The following is a 17,361-nucleotide window of genomic DNA, read 5'->3' on the forward strand; positions in this document are numbered from 1 at the left end:
GTAGTCCTTGTTGGGGGCCTGACATGTTAGAGATAGAGTGGATACGGGTGGAGCGCTTGCAGATCCTCATGCTCTCACGGATGATCTGGGGCAAACCGTCTATACCACATCACATCATTCAGGCCGAGTTTGGTGCTTCTCCACTCCAACTCGATGCAGCCTTTCAGACCATCACATATCTACACCGGGTTAGATCATATGGGGACTGCACATCAGGGAGACATAGGTTGCCGTGGTTGGCTCTCGATTCCTCCATGAGGTTGGCAGCAGAGGGAGACGAGCGATGCTGGTATGCATGGAATCAGAGATGGTTTGTGAGACTAGGATTCCACATCGATAGGATACCTCCTTTTCAGTACAGTTTAGATGCCCCTCCGGTACTTCCACCCACGATCCCGATTGGGCCACATACCAACCAAGTCATTCGAGAGGATCTCCTGCAGCTACACACCTTTAGGACCTGGTTGGAGCCGAGGGAGCTTCCAGTGAAGCTGAGTTTCTACAGAGATTACTGTCTTCGCATTTCGGAGGAGGGATTCATCACACCACCGGGGTACACTGAGCTTCATATGCCTCACTCACTACGGATCTCCATCGGACAGTTTCGGGTATCATCACATCGCCTCCGCATAGAGAGCGGCAGAGCAGAGGGGATTCCTAGGGAGCATCGCTTATGCATACTGTGCGACTGTCAGAAGGTTGAGTCAGAGGAGCATTTTATTTTCAGGTGCCCAGTGTACTACGAGATCCGAGGTCGCTACCATTGCCTCTTTAGAGACGGCTCCGGGCTCCTTTCGAGATTCCTCGCCTACCCAGATCAGAGATGCCTCTCAGCCTCCATTCACGAGGGAATCCGACATAGAGAGTACTTACTCAAGCGACAGGGCTTGGTCACATCATCAGACACCTCTCAGAGCAGGATCACAGAGTTCTTCTCATCGAGTGACATTGATCGTCCAGTCTCTAGCCACCGACGTGATAGAGACCCCGACCCGACGATCACAGCACGACACACGAGACATCGAGGGGACACACAGATCACTCTGGGGGACCTCCCGTCATTGTTTAGACCCGGGATACATCCCACGGGAGTCACGGTGGCTCTGGTCTTGCGTCGAGCCTCGTCTAGGAGACCGAGATGCACGGCACTCCTTGACGGGCACCAACGTCCCATCACCAGTTATGCACCAGCCAGGGGGACATGACATACGGAGGATTCCGCTCCGCTCCACTAGTCCTTTTCTTTTCATTGTTGCATCCAGATGTATTTGATTATGTATGATCAGACTTAGGATTCAGCATCGGTGATGATGCTCGTTTCAGTAGCTCCACCCTTACTGTGATTTGTATCAGGTTTTCTTTCAGTCTCATAGATCCATCGGTCTTCCGAAGACTCTAATAAAATTTCTTTCTTTCTTTCTTTCTCCTCTCATCCTACAGCCCCCCCTCTTAGCCCGTTGCCCCTCATTCTTGCTCTCCTCTCGAACCTCTCCTCCTTGCTATCCTCTCCTCTCTCCTTGCCCTCTCCTCTCCTCCTTGCTCTCCTCTCCACCCTCTCCTTTTTGCTCTCCTCTCCTCTCCTCCTTGCTCTCCTCATTGAGGCTCAATCCTTGCCCTCTTCTCCTTGTTGTCCTCAAGGCTAAGCCCTTGCCCTCATACCTTACTCTCAGCCTACATGGCTCGGAATCGGGTGCATTTTGGAAGCATGCAGAGAGATTAGGGAGCTATGAGGGGTCTGGTGGTTCTAAAAAGTGGAGATGCAAATTCAGTGGAATGAAAAAAATGGGGAGTGTCGCCTGTGTGAGCCATCAGCTGCATTGGATGTGAGTGGGAAGGCCCTTCTATTGGATTTATTGTCATAATTCATGGTAGTGACCAATGTGAAGTCAATAAGTGAGTTAGGGACACTTTTCCCTCATTAGAGGTTTTTCCCCCTAACCACAGTTAGGATCCCTAACTACGGTTAGTGGATAGGTTTATGTTTTGTCACTTGAACAAAACCCTCACCTCTTGTATGTTTTGCTCACTTCTATTCAGTACGTTTGTGGATTGCTCTCTATCTCTCCTTTTGTTCACATTTGGTATCAGAGCCTGCTTGCTCTCGGAGCTAGAGATCATTGTTGAGCTTTCCTCTTTGCTCCCGGATCTGACGCCCATCACTCCTCGTCAAACTCGACGCTGCCTCTCCATCTGTCCGTACAATCTATACGACTGTATGGAATTTCGTGCCTGGCTTGCGTTGTGCCATACAGTTGTACTGACGCAGTCCGTACAGTGTCCTTGCGCAACTTGTCCATACAGGTCTCGAGCTTCCAGTCCATACAGGCCCACTCTGTTTAGAGCCTCTTCCTTCCGTCGAGCTCTGGCCGTACATCCTCTTCCTTCCGTACAACCCTGCATTTTCGTTGTGCCAGCCATCCGTGCCTGCAAACATACGGTGATCATACAATCCACGCTCAGTCTGTTCGTACACCTACGTGCACAGTGACATACATCACTACATTTGCAGTTATATTTGGGGCTTTTGTGGGAACATTGCAATTTCGGCAGATTTGGGGCTTTTGGAAGACCTACCCTCTTCTGGTTGCAATTTCCCTGTCAAATTTGGGGCTTTTGTGATTGGACTGCAATTTTACAGTGTACGAGGTGTTTGGACACTTTGCATGCATTTTTGGACTCAGATTGAGTCACATTGCAGACTTTGCAATGTTTTTTGGCAAATTTTGGGCATTTGTAGGTTATTTGGGTGCATTTTGAGCCTTTGATAGGCCGAGACAGCAAGCTGTTCTTTGGTTTTGGACACCCATTATCTTGTATTTGGGGCTTTTGGATTTTTTGCAGGTGTTTTGCAGGCACATTTGGTAGAGATTCAATACAGTTTATGCTTTTGGGCTGTTGCATTTTGAGCCATTGTTTGGCTGGTTTTTTGAGCAGTAGGCAGTTTGCTTCAATATTCTGGAAGGGATTTGTGTAATGGACCTCAATTCTGAGGAAGGGAATTTTTTTGTCAGTATTTGCTGCATTTTCTTTGGCAGTTATGGCCTAGAATAATCCTAATGAAGTGTTGGGAGTCCTCACAGAGGAGGATAAGTTGGATGGTACCAACTACTCCCTATAAAGTTTTATGGTTCACAATATCTTAGTTGGCAAACACTTATGGGACTATGTCAATGGGGATGAGCCACGGCCAGAGAATGTGGTTGCACCTGCCACTCCTCAACAAGGTGGAGGAAGGGGTAAAGGACAAGCTCAAGGTGTAGGACAAGTTCTAGGTGCAGCAGCTACTGCAGCGGTGGCTCCCACACAGGAACAGAAAAGGTGGGATTCACGTGATGCACTAGCACTTTCAGCTATCTCCCTTTCTGTCAAAAGGTTTATCATCCTGCACATTCGGTCATGCAAGACCTCAAAGGCAGCTTGGGATATTTGGAGAGTATGTTTTCAGCCCGCAATGATGCTAGGGTCTCTTTCCTGAAGAGAGAGTTGACTCATACTCAAATTGATGAGGGTGACTCTATGTTTGAGCACCTCACTAAACTTCAGGATTTGAGAGAGCAATTGTTGAATATTGATGAGATTCAGAGATGGTCACTACCACTCTGAATTCTTTTCTTGAGTCTTATCTTGGCTTTCGCACCTTATTGAATTTGTCATTGAGGGGGGTTGGCAACCCTCTTACAATTCATGAGTTGGTAGGACTTTTATTGCAGGAAGAACAAACCAGGAAGAACACCTCCAAAGTGGAATATTCAGCATAAAATTGAACTTATCACGGGCGAAAAATAGATTCAGCCTAGTTTCTCACCTTTTGCTTCGCCAGTGATATCGAAGAAAAAGAATGGTGATACTTTCCGTCTCTGTATAGATTACAAAGCACTAAACAATGTCATTGTTAAGCACACGTATCCGATGGCTCGGATTGATGACTTGATAGATGCATTGCATGGGAAGTGTGGCTACCATCAAATCCACATTAGAGCCGAGAATGTGCATAAAACCGCTTTTAGAAGCAAGTTTGGACATGATGAGTTTTTCGTAATGCCGTTTGGGCTTACCAATGCTCCGGTTACATTCGTCATGCTTATGAACGATTTACTATGCCCATATATCTGGAAGTTTGTAGTACATTTTATTGACAATATCCTTGTTTTCAACAAAAGTATTGCTGAGCATCGTGAACACTTAAGAATAGTGTTCGGGACTTCATGAAAGCTGGTGTGTATGTAAATAAAAAGAAAATTGTGCTGTGTATGGTAAGAGTTGAATATTTAGGGTTCATTATTACTCATGAGGGGGGGAAATGGATCCAAAGAAAGTGGCTGCGATACTGACTTGGCCTATCCCTCAGAGTTTGACCGCTTTGTGATCATTCTTGGGATTTATCCAATTTTATCAAAAACATACTAAAGGATATTCCGAGATAGTATCGACATTGACTGATCTGACCTCAAATAAAGTATCTTTTATGTGGGGACAAAATCAACAAGAAAGTTAACGCCATAAAACAAGCTGTGGTCTCAGGACCGGTGCTAAAAATTGTTGATCCCCATAAATTAATGGATCCAAAGAAAGTGGTTGCGATACTGACTTGGCCTATCCCTCAAAGTTTGACTACTTTGTGATTATTCATGAGATTTGTCTAATTTTATCGAAGGCATATCAAAGGATATTCCGAGATAGTATCGCCATTGACTGATCTGACCTCAAACAAAGTACCTTTTATGTGGGGACACAATCAACAAGAAAGTTTTAAAGCCATAAAACAAGATGTGGTCTCAAGACCGGTGCTAAAAATTAATGATCCCCAGAAACCGTTGATAGGACAAAATCTGTATCAAGTTTTTGAGCACTGTATATAGCTGTGGGTAGGCACACAGTTGTACACATCTCACAAGCATGATGGACTGATGTATTTTTTTTTTGAGATAATAGAGTATGTTTTGCAGGAACTTCATGGGAAATGATGAAATGCAATGTGGTTGTACCAGACTTCTAGAGCAAGGGTGTCTAGTGTGTGGTCAAGTGAAATGTTTTTGGGGTCATGTAAATCAAGTCATGAAGGGTTTCTTTATTTTATTATTCTGAGTCAATGTGCACTTGCATGCTACTGGAATTTGACATGTTTTGGTGCCCACGTCAAGGGGCTTTTCATGTGTGTGTACAGGGGTGCATGCAAGCTTTAATGTGCATGCTAATGTGTGTGGGAATTGTGTGACTAAAGGTCCAAAATGTGCATTTGATGTGATTTGGGGGAAATGTCTTGAGAGTGGTAAAATGTCACTGGTGAGGTGGCAGATTAGGCTGAGGTGGCTGGACTGATTGGGAAGGCATCTTGCTCATGCATGTGGCTACGTAATAGAAGAGGGAAGATTCTCGTCGATGAGCAAGCATGGTACGTGGAGCTTGGGCTGGCAGAGAGGGGGAAGTGGCAGGAGAGAGCGGAGAGACCCGGGCTACGAAGAGCTTGCGGGCTGGCTGGAGGCCATTGCGATGGTGGGAGGCTCGTAGGGTGAAGAGGAGAGAGCAGCTGAAGGAGCGCAACTGCTAGCTGGTTGAAGGGCTACACTGTAGGGGGGGGGGGGGGGGGTTCCGCAGATGAAAAAGGATGTGTGTGCATAAGCAAAGGGCTGAGCGCCTATGAAGAAAAAGGCCTACGTACGTGATGAGACGGGGATTTCCGACTGCATGCTTGGCAAAAAGGGACTCCAAGTTTGGAAAGGATAAGCTTTGGGTGCTCCTGGGCTACGGCTACGTGGTGAATTTAGATCGAATGGGAGAGAAGGGCTATTGAGGGCTATTGCGGACGCTGTTAGTTATCTTCACGTAAGGGAGTTTGTGAGCTTGTGTGCGCTCAGAAGACCTTGGCGCTAAGGACCTCCAGAGATAGCGAGGTGTTTCGTTGGCTGAGCATAGCCACAAGTAGGACAGTCGTTTGCACGTGAGCTGATGCAGAGAATCGTGGTCTGGCTGAGATCATATGAAAGGGCTCTGTTTTTTTTCATTGAGGAAGCTACGTGGCTGTGCGGGTGACGCGATAAATGTGAGCTAATCTCTCCGTGAGAAATGAAGGCAGCAGGGCTATTGCTGGAAGTGTCTTCCGTTGGGTTTGTGCGTAGTTGGTGATGATCTATGGATTAGGACAGCTTAAGGCATAGCTGTGTACCGTTGTCTGCTAGCTGAAGGATTTCGGACAACAGAGACTCCATGAACTCCGTATGCAAAGAGATAGAAGGACCAAGGAGTTGCAGGCTAAGGCGCAATGGATCGTGACCTTCATCGATGATAGTTGTCCTAAAGGAGCTGGGCAATTGATGCTTGCTACAGATGTTCATCAATCACTGATCTTCTGCCTTGTGAGGGAAGAGAAGCTATCCTAAAGGAATCGGAAGTCTCTTTGACATGGTTGTGATCTTAGGTTGATTTGATTGTGAGATCGTGCTCATGCATGTGGCTACGTAATAGAAGAGGGAAGCTTCTCGTCGATGAGCAAGCATGGTACGTGGAGCTTGGGCTGACAGAGAGGGGGAAGTGGCAGGAAAGAGCGGAGAGACCTGGGCTGCAAAGAGCTTGCGGGCTGGCTGGAGGCCATTGCGATGGTGGGAGGCTCGTAGGGTGAAGAGGAGAGAGCAGCTGAAGGAGCACAATTGCTAGCTGGTTGAAGGGCTACACTGTAGGAGGGGGGGTTCCGTAGATGAAAAAGGGTGTGTGTGCATAAGCGAAGAGCTGAGCACCTATGAAGAAAAAGGCCTACGTACGTGATGAGACGGGGATTTCCGACTGCATGCTTGGCAAAAAGGGACTCTAGGTTTGGAAAGGATAAGCTTTGGGTGCTCCAGGGGTACGGCTACGTGGTGAATTTAGATCGAATGGGAGAGAAGGGCTATTGCGGACGCTGTTAGTTATCTTCATGTAAGGGAGTTTGTGAGCTTGTGTGCGCTGAGAAGACCTTGGCGCTAAGGACCTCCAGAGATAGCGAGCTGTTTCGTTGGCTGAGCATAGCCACAAGTAGGACAGTCGTTTGCACGTGAGCTGATGCAGAGAATCGTGGTCTGGCTGAGATCATATGGAAGGGCTCTATTTTTTTTTATTGAGGCAGCTACGAGGCTGTGCGGGTGACGCCATAAATGTGAGCTAATCTCTCCGTGAGAAATGAAGGCAGCAGGGCTATTGCTGGAAGTGTCTTCCATTGGGTTTGTGCGTAGTTGGTGATGATCTATGGATTAGGACAGCTTAAGGCATAGCTGTGTACCATTGTCTGCTAGCTGAAGGATTTTGGACAACAGAGACTCCATGAACTCCATATGCAAAGAGATAGAAGGACCAAGGAGTTGCAGGCTAAGGCGCAATGGATCGTGACCTTCATCGATGATGGTTGTCCTAAAGGAACTGGGCAATTGATGCTTGCTGCAGATGTTCATCAATCACTGATCTTCTGCCTTGTGAGGGAAGAGAAGCTATCCTAAAGGAATAAAGCCATAGGCTGAAGGCTCTAGACGAACTTGTCCACTTTATGAGTTTCTCTAATCTCAGTCATTAGAGCACTCTCTAATACCGTGAAACTCATATTATGCATAATGCCCGGTAACACATCAACAACTTTATTTTCCTTCCCTCTTTGGTACCATATTGTCGTGTGAAACTTCTGCATGAGTTCTGCCAACCTAGCTTGGGGGCCTCTCAAGTCAGGTTGTCTACATAAATGTTTCAGAGTATCATGATCTACATCCACATAGAACTCTAAACCATACAAATAATGCCTCCATGTTTTCAAAGCATGGACAATAGCGTGTAACGCTAATTCATGAGTTGGCCAATTTCGTTGAGAGGGAGAAAGCTTCTTGGTCTCAAAGGCTACTAGCCTTCCCTCTTGGAGGAAAACTACTCCTACCGCAACGCTACTTGCATTAGTTTCTATGAAGAACGGTGATAAGAAAAAATGGAACGACAACTAGGAATTATGTACTTCACCACGTCAGATAGGTGAGACTTCATAGGGATCAGCTGCAATGTGGGCTCGTAGAGGGTGAGCTTATGAACCAGATTCCAGAGCAGATATCCAGAGCACACAAATAACAAGTCAATCTCCCACACAATCTGACTAGAACACACACAGACTCTTTGAAAGAGGGGAAAGACTACACAACTTGAAACAGACTGAACTCAGAACTGAACTTCCCTCCAAAAAAACTCAGAAAATAGTCAGCCTCAGAATACTATGAACCCACAGCCCACACTCCTAAGCTTCCATCAAGAACAACAGCTCGTAATTCCCACAAAGCTGCAACAGCGACTCCTCTTCTCCCTCTTTATCAATATCCAAAAATCTCCCACAATCAAATCAACCTAAGATCACAACCATGTCAAAGAGACTTTGTGCTTAAACCCAAGGAAAAGGATGACCTGGCATCCACAAAAAGACCAAACCTATGCAAGATATACGATAGCGAATGGTATGCTGAAGTGAAATGGCAAGGTAGTAGTACCTAATTAGAATGATCTTGGGCACAGGGTCATTCAAAAATCCCATGATAGCACGTGTGCAGGACACCCAGGGGTCGAGAAGATATATGATCTCATGAAGCAAGATTTCTTTTGACCAAAAATGAAAAAGCATACTCATGAATATGTGACACATCGTTTTTTGTGTCAAGTGAGTAAGGCAGCACGGGTGAAGCCACTTGGCCTTTTATAACCCTTGGAAATACCATTAGGTAGATGGGAGAGCATTTCCATGGACTTTATAGTTGGTCTGCCTACTACACAAGGTGGATATGATTCTATCCTTGGGGTGGTTGACCGTCTTTCCAAGATGACTCACTTGAGGGAGTATGTCGCAAGTGGCAGATTTATTTATTAAACATATATTTTTCATCTGCATGGATTATCCAGATCCATAGTGTCAGACAGAGATGCTGAATTTACAGTCACTTTTGGACCGTAGTGTTTGAGGCACTAAGGACTGAGTTGGGAATGAGTAGTGGGGATCATCCTAAAACGGATGGTCAGACAAAAATAGTCAACCAGACTTTAGAGGATATGCTTAGAGCATTTGTTTCATTAAGGCAACATACGTGGGACAAGTGGTTGCCACTATTGAAATTTGCCTTCAATGATAGAAAACATTCTTCTACAGAAATGAGTCTGTTTGAGCTGAACTATGGTTATAGACCAGTAAATCCAACTATGGTTGGAATACCTCAAAAAGTGCCTAGTGCCATGAACTATGTTGTTCAAATGTGAGAGATGCTAGCACTTGCAAGAGCTAACATCCGCCAAGCTATGGATAGAGCTAAGACGTATGCACATGAAAATAGATCTGTTAGAGAATTTAAGGAAGGAGAAAAAGTTTTTCTCAGAATTCCTTCACACTCGAAGTCTTTGACTGCATGCGAGTGTGCTAAGTTATCACCCCGATATTGTGGGCCGTGGTTAATTCTCAAAAGAATAGGCAAGGTGGATCATAAGGTAGAATTACCATAGGGTTGTAAGGTGCACCTAGTGTTTCATGTTTCTCATTTAAAGAAGTTTCTGCACCCAAGTGACTCACTAATCGAGTGTGTTGTATTTTTCAGGAGATAGAGGATAATGCAAGGCACAAACCAACAAGAATCCTAGAGTGAGAAACAATGCAAGTACGCAATCAGAAGATACCCACGGTGTTGGTTGGATGGCATGGTCTACCTCTATCCGAAGCTACCTGGGAATCCGTATACTAGATGCGGAGAGCATTCCCAAATTTTATCGTCGAGGACGTTGATACCTGAAGAGGGAAGGAATGTTATGCTCAAGTCGAGATAACATGACTTCGAAAGGGTCGGTGGGCGTTTTCCTTTAGAGAACCAACTTTCGTATTATATTTCATTGTACTTCAAGTATATGGTTAAAGGAATCAATGTCAAGGTCTTTACTGAGGGCGAATTGGCACTAACTAGATGGTTCTACAGGTCCAAGGTCTAGGTGCACCAAAATGTGTAATTGCCAAGAGGCAAACAGAATTAAATGGTACTCCAAGAGGGGCAAATGGTGCACCAAAGAATGACCCTAGGACAGTGACATGTGGCATGTAGCCATCTAGGGATTTGAGGGCTTCGTGTATAGCATGCAGGGAGAATACACGTGAGGGAAAAAAAAATCAAGCTTTCTAGCCAAGAGGTTGGCTGGGTGGATAGAATTCGTGCCATCGCCTATGATTGTCAACGATTTGTAAATTGTTCATTTCAACTCACCACACATACGAGTTTTCTGTGTGTGATCTTGTGACAGGATTTCACACCCCATGCGGTTATATCTACAAATCATGTCATGATTATGCTTGCTCTAGCCTCTTATCCTGGCTGATCATCACCATGTATGCTATCTTCAATATAGCTCTTGTCCACTGTGACCATGCCACCCCTAGCATGACCACGTTATTTGCAGATAGCAAGTTCAAAAGTAATTTTTGGCAAGCATTGTTTGACAAGTTGGGTACCAAGTTGGAATTCACATCTTCCTATCGTCCAGATTTGGGATGGGCAAAGTGAAGCTGCAACTAAAGTCTTGCTGGAATTACTGCGCTGTTATGTTCATGATCATCCATAGTTGTGGGAGTGTTATCTTACGATTGTAGAATTCCCCTACAACAATACTATCATTCCTCTACAGGTATAAGCTCCAGCTGAGGTCGTGTATGGAAGACCTTTACCTTTCCCTGTGTTTGTACATGAAGGATGAAGTATTTACTGCAGATCAGTTTATTGAGGGCCAAAATTCAGCGTATGATTATGTGCACGAACACATTATTCAGGCCCACGAATGCTAGAGAATCTCCGCAAATAAGCGATGGAGGGCCGCTGAATTTAAAGAGGGTGAAGCAAGGGTGAAACCTAAGGTTGGCAGTTGGGTTATGTATGTCAAGCTTGCCTTGCGGTATTATGGAAGATCCATAATGCTTTCCATTTGAGCCTTCTTAAGCGTTATGAGGGATCTATAGTATCCACTATTATGGATGAAGAGCAGCCTGAAGTTGTCGATGAACATAAGGTGGTTGTACTTGAGTAGATCCTCTCTCATCAGGACAAGCATATACATGGCGGGCACGATGATCGTTAGTATTTACTGAAATTTCTGCATTGCCCCACCAAAGTGATTTGGCTGAGTATCCTCATCTTATTCAACTTTACGAAGAGGCTTTACAGTTGAGTACCCCTACGTAGTTGTTGTCAGTTGAGGACAACTGCTTTGGTGACACAAGGAATGTAACATACCAACATTTTTCCTCCACTGCACTTATGATGGATTATTCTTGGATATCTTGTCTTTATTTACTTTTCTTATGGTCAGATGTTTACTGACCACACATGTGAGTTTTCTTTGTGTAGGTTCTTGTGGCACGACTTCACACCCTGGATGGTTATCTTCTACAAAGGATGTGCACGTGGTTATTCACAATTCGGAGCATGCTCTTATCATGGCTCACCACCATGTGTGCTTGAGTATAGCTCTTGTCACCTCCAGCATGACCACATTCATTATAGTGCTATCTTTAGTATAGCCTATGGCACTTCAATGTGTCCATGACACCAAGTGTGACCATATCACCTTCAGTGTGACTCTATAACCTTCAAAGCGATCTATCACCTTTGAATATCTTCTGTATGACATACCATTTTCAGTATGGTTTACTTTTGTTGTCTTCAAAATGGTCTTATTTACACCACCTATAGTACGGTAATGGATCTTCAGTATCCATGACATACACCCGCTGCGTCTCTAGTGCCCACGAGAACTTTCAGTCTAGTTTTGGGCGTGAGATTTGGTGAATTGGTCAATGATGCTTGGCTTAATGAGGTCACGTAGTGTTTAACTGTTAGAGCACATTGAAGTCTAAAAGATGGCTTCAGTTTGGATTAATTCTGAGTTGTTTAGGTCAAGTCATGAGCCTAGCAAACCTAGGATTGTATTTGTTCTAGGCCTACTCGTTTAATTAATGGTGTGCATGGGTAGGGAGGTCATGGGGCAAATTTTTTAAAAAGAAGCGTAAAACTAATTACTAAAACCTATTCTAAACTAGAATAACTAATCAAATATTACAGTTACCAACTAAGATATTAGAAAACATTGTTTTAGCAGCTTACTACAGCTTTCAAACCTGCTTTAATGATTTTCACAACTTTTAGAAGCTTTCTGCCTTCCCGTAGGGTGTATAAGAAAAGTGTGATCAGTTTTGGGTCGGTTGGCTGAGTTTTCTTGCCAATTCGCATCCCTTTCTTGCTGCTCCTTTGCTCTCTCCTACCCTCCTTGCTGCGCTCTTGATGTTTCCTTGCTTCCTAGACCTTGCATTTACATCAAAGAGGTCCCTACCTCAATTGTGATTCAACCACAAGAGCTGTTTGGACTTGCTTTGAACCTGCCCAGGCCTGCAACAGAGGCTCTACAACATAAGGAAAGTGTTGAAAATCACCTTGTAGCAGCTATACTTCATCCCTGGCAAATTGCGATTGAGTTTCCTACATCTAGAGCCCTATTTTGAGTCCTGACATTGTGAAGTCATCCCTACATGCAAATTCAGTTCTAAGACTCTTCCTACGCCTATCAAGATGATTTGCTGCAATTCTGCTTCAGCTATGAGGTAAGTGTGGTTTGCAAATTCACCTTTTATCCAACATTGTGATTCATTTACCAGCTGTTTTTCTCAATCCCACATTTCGTTTTTCACCTATGATCACTTCTAGATGTGAATCTACTTAATTCTAACTTACTTTCTTTCTAAACATTCTAGATTGAAAATACTGAATCCTAGGGATTTCCTAACCAGAATTTTATCTAACTCAACTATTTCTAACTTGAACTCTATGTGTTTCATAGCTTGAGAGATAGGTTGGTTCCGCTTTAGTGATACTACAACACTCAGCCCTGATATTTTGCTGAGATCAGGCTCTACTCAGAGGGATTTCAGGCCTCTCTTCACACGGTTATCTCCGGGGACCGCCAGTGATTACTCTCTATTATTTTGTACAGTTTTGGGTTCTCATTTATATATCTAAATGAACCTAGGAACATGCCCAAACTCATCCTCTAAAAATGCAACACATAGAGGAGTTTCAATCTCACGATAGTCACTCATAAGGTTGAAGACCATAAACTCCATCACACATAGCAAGGACTAGCTACTAAGACATCCCCACTGATGTCATCAGCACCAAACAGTGGGGGTGGACCATAGTATAAACATATGCACACATACAAATCCACACACCCACACATACTTGGCCATCCATTTATACAAAGGTCTTCATACTGAGTTTCTGTCGGCGAGTTCTCATTCCCCATTTTTTTCATTTGGGAGATCATTGTACATTGGACTATATATTCAAAATCTAGGACTGCTTGACTACCTTTGGTTTTGTCCGAGGATTTGCATTACTATTGTAATTAAATCTCGGCATCATTGTAATAAAGAAATATACCTAGAATCAGCCCAAGTAGGGGGTGCACCTCATTCACACCCCATCAAGTGCCGGAGTCTTAACTTTTTCTTTTCTCTGCCCTATAATTTGTGTAAAATTTGAATGATACGTGTGTGACTGCTAATTTCTAAGTAATGGCTATTTGAAATATTAAGTAATTTGGAAATTGTGATTCCGCATAAGCACGACTCTAACATATTTATAGTGAATAGAGTTGGAATCTGACAGGTCTTTTGCTTGATGCAACTTAAGATGTATTCATAGAGAAATCCTAAATACTTATTGACTGCCTATTCATAGAAAGCATGTATATAGAAGCATTATAGGAAAAGATAAACAACCATGTCAGAAACACATGAAGTTATTAAGACAAATAGATTAAAAAGTAGATGCTTTTGTATTGAAACCTGAACATGATTGTTTCCATGAAACGGTGGTGCGCCTGTAACAAGTTCAAAGAGGATCGCCCCCACACTCCATAAGTCCGCCTGCATATTGACAATGACAATTTACGAAGTTATTAATAAATCTCAAAGATAATGTGCATATTGTATTGTGCCGGTGAACATAAATATATGCTCAAACTCAGCATTATAAAGGAGTCTCTTCAACATTGTATATTTACCCCAATATTACAAATTATCAACTATGCATAGCACAAAAGCTAGCTACTACGACTCCATCAAATGTAAATTGTTATACAACATATGCTCTGGCAGATGCATGCAATATACAGATACACACATGCGCTTAGGTTTTTTACTAAGCTTAATGTCAAGGCTCAAGGGAAGGAGGAGACTCCCATATCCCCAGCCAAAACAAAGTCACCAGCAAGAAACTAGAAGTCTTGCCTTGCTATCATATTTTTGGAATTGCAAAACCTCAGGAGCCATATATAAAGATGATCCACAAACAGTATCTAAATATTCTCCTGGTTCAAGCTTCCTGTTCAAAGACGAAAAGTGTCAATATAAGGTTGAAACCCAAAAGTTTACAGTTTCCTTTTTTTTCGCTTTTCTTTCAGCTAAAAGAAAGGCATTTCAAACAGTAAGAAATGTATAAGATCAAACATTGCAGCAAAGAAAAAGATGGTAACAACACAAGACTACTGTTTTCTAGCTGCAGAGTGACTTCAGGACTCGTACCTGGCCAATCCAAAGTCAGATATTTTCAAAATGGCATCATTGTCATTAGAGGACAGTAAAATGTTCTGCAAATGTTCAGATAAACACACCTTTCTAAGAACTTTGAAATATCAGCTTGCCCAATTTAGTTTCTTAGAAAATGATTGAAACAAGCACAACCTATTCTACATGTATCGGCAAAGAAAAAAAATCAATCAAAAATGATACATGAGATTAGAAACAAGAGCACAAAGTATGCACAGCAAATAGTAATGATGTATGTGACTGAAAAGGGAAGCTAAGCATCTTGAGGCTATGTAACTAGAAGCCGCTTCAAGCAAGTGCTTCAGTGCGCATGCGCACACACTTTTTTTTGGTGAAAGCAGATTACTATATTAACATAAAATCAATGTACATGACATTAGACTCCAAAGGAGAGCCCAATGAAAGAACTCAAAAACAGTGAGAGAACACTTCAAGGCTAGTAGCATCCAAGTCCCTTGCAGCAAAACTATCATATAAGGATTGCTTGAGGGACATTCTGAAGAAAATATATGCCTGAGGAAACTGTTGACCCATCCTGGAATGCAGTCTCTGTGTCCAAATGGTCCATAGTACCCAAAAGCGAGTCCAGTGAAAGAAGAGGAGGAATGGAGACATCTGAGATGAGAGGCATCCAAACATCCAGAAGAGTTTCCCAAATCAGATAGAGGGAAACCAAAGCCGCAGCAAATGGGAAACATGAGTGATCAATATGCGAGAGTGCGGGCAAGACCATAAAAGGTGAGGAACTGTCTCGCGGTGATGAGAGCAACGGGGGCAGGAAGAGGAAGCAATGCGACGTGCTGCCAATCTCACCCCAATGGAAAAAGCTCCCACTATACATCTCCAAAAGAAAAGCCTTTGTTTTAATGGCAATTTGGCTTTCCAGATTTTCATGAGTCGTGATTGCCACCAAGATAAAGGCCTATCCAAGTTCCAAAGAGTGTTGGCATGCTTGTCAATCCATGGCGGTGGAAGAAGAAATCTGTAGACCTTCGAGGAGGTCAGATTATGCATTGAAAGCGTATGCGTAGCAGGAGGTAAGGAAGTCAAATTCCAGTCCAGTAATCTATCCTGTACAAACAGTGGAGGAACCGGAATAAATGGCTACTTGTTTTCCAAATGGACCTATGATGCAGACCCAAGGAGAATGTCCTACAAGCTTGTGGAAATAAAAGCATACATCCTTGTTGATCCACAACATCGCCAACAAATCTTATGCCCAATTTCATGAGATTGTATGCTTTAATAGGTGCCTGTAAAGCGAGAGGCGATTCAAACACCTTGCTCCAATGGATGCTTTCCAAGCGAAAAGAATTACCATGATGAGAGGAGGCACCTGTCCATTTAGCATATGAAAGAATTCTCTTCCAATCATGAATAAAAGCAGTAGAAACAGGGCAACCAGGAATTTTCCCCCGAAATGTGGTCATGATTGCTTCCCAGTGATCTGTAATCCAATGCCCATATGCATGGGACGTCATGTTTCCACACATAGCTGCTAACATAATAGCCCATGGCTGTTTTTGCTGAAAGAAATCAGCAATCATAGTGCTCTTTCTTGCCAACATATGAACCTGGAGATTGAGAATATTCAGCCCCCCATGAGTCTTGGGTGAACAAATAGACTGCATTGGTAGTAGCCGCAAAGCCTTTTTGTGAGATTTGCTTTTCCAAAATATCTCCATAGCCTGTGACATATAGGAAGCCAACTACTTAAAAGACCAGGAAAGAAGAGGCAAATAGAATTGCACATATGCCATAATGATGGACTGTACTATCCGAAGTCGAACATGTAGAGGCCAAGTGGACAAATGCCAGTATTCCAGCTTCTTGTTGATCTTTTGAAGCACCCATTTGAGCTGGTGTTGCAGGGTAATATTCCAGCCAATGGGGTAGCCTAGATGCCTCACAATAGTATGGGAAGAGATAACGTGGCCTGGCCAGAGAAGTGCATGCCAATCAGCTTCTTTCATAGCTAGAAGTTTTGATTTCTGAAAATTGATATGCAGTCCAGCAGCTATACCAAAGTCATTCAGTGCATGCATCAAATGAGAAAGGTCACTTTGAGAATTCCTGGGCATAAAGTATGGATCATCAGCATATGCCTGTGCAAGAAATGACTGTGCCCCTGGAATTTGCAAGCCATGAAGCTGTCCTCCTGTGTCTGCAAGATAGTCCATGTGCAACAGTAACGGATGGGTAGCAATGGCATACAGTAAGGAACTAAGAGGGCATCCCTGTCTCACTGAGCGGGTCATAGTCCAAGTTCTTGACAATCCACCACCAAGCAGGCACTGCGCCGTGGCATGAGAATAGAGCCAGTAGATAATGTGGACGAGCCGAGGGCCAAATCCCAATTTATGCATAGTCTGAGAAATAAAATCCCAATGGACAGTATCAAATGCTTTCGCAATGTCTACTTGCAGAATGAGAACATCTTGTTTAGAATATTTGGCATACTCAATCGCAAGCAAAGCATTGGAGATATTGTCAGTGATCTGCCTTCTGGGGACAAACCCATACTGCCTAGGATGAAGTCCTGCTTGCAAAAGGAAGCGAACCCTGAGGACAATCATTTTAGCGATGAGTTTGTAAATAACAGGCATGAGAGATATAGGCCGCCAATCAGCCATCGTCTCACACCACCTTTTTTTGGGAATCAATTTGACCAAGCCATGTTTCCAGGATGGAGGAAGAGATTGTTCCGCCCAAGCATGATTGATCATTAGAAGAAGAGTGTTCTT

General features: G+C 43.6%; 1 protein-coding gene across 2 annotated transcripts in view; it reads right to left on the bottom strand.

Annotated features, from left to right (window-relative positions):
• LOC147892998 (serine/threonine-protein kinase ATG1c-like) overlaps positions 1–17,361 on the bottom strand; it is a 92,340-nt gene that overhangs the window by 60,563 nt on the left and 14,416 nt on the right. Inside the window, exons 4-6 of one of the 2 annotated variants that reach the window (XM_087387253.1) lie at positions 14,594–14,658; positions 14,294–14,393; positions 13,856–13,930 (exon numbers count right to left, since the gene is read on the bottom strand). In XM_087387253.1, the coding sequence (XP_087243379.1) occupies positions 13,856–13,930; positions 14,294–14,393; positions 14,594–14,658 (240 nt within the window). Of the gene's footprint in view, positions 1–13,855; positions 13,937–14,293; positions 14,394–14,593; positions 14,659–17,361 lie in introns of both variants that reach the window. The other variant, XM_087387252.1, reaches the window with a different exon arrangement.

Source organism: Dipteris shenzhenensis, chromosome 16 (genome assembly GCF_047967505.1).
Source record: "Dipteris shenzhenensis isolate YYH24624 ecotype China chromosome 16, Dip_SZ_1.0, whole genome shotgun sequence".
In the NCBI taxonomy this organism is placed as follows: Eukaryota; Viridiplantae; Streptophyta; class Polypodiopsida; order Gleicheniales; family Dipteridaceae; genus Dipteris; species Dipteris shenzhenensis.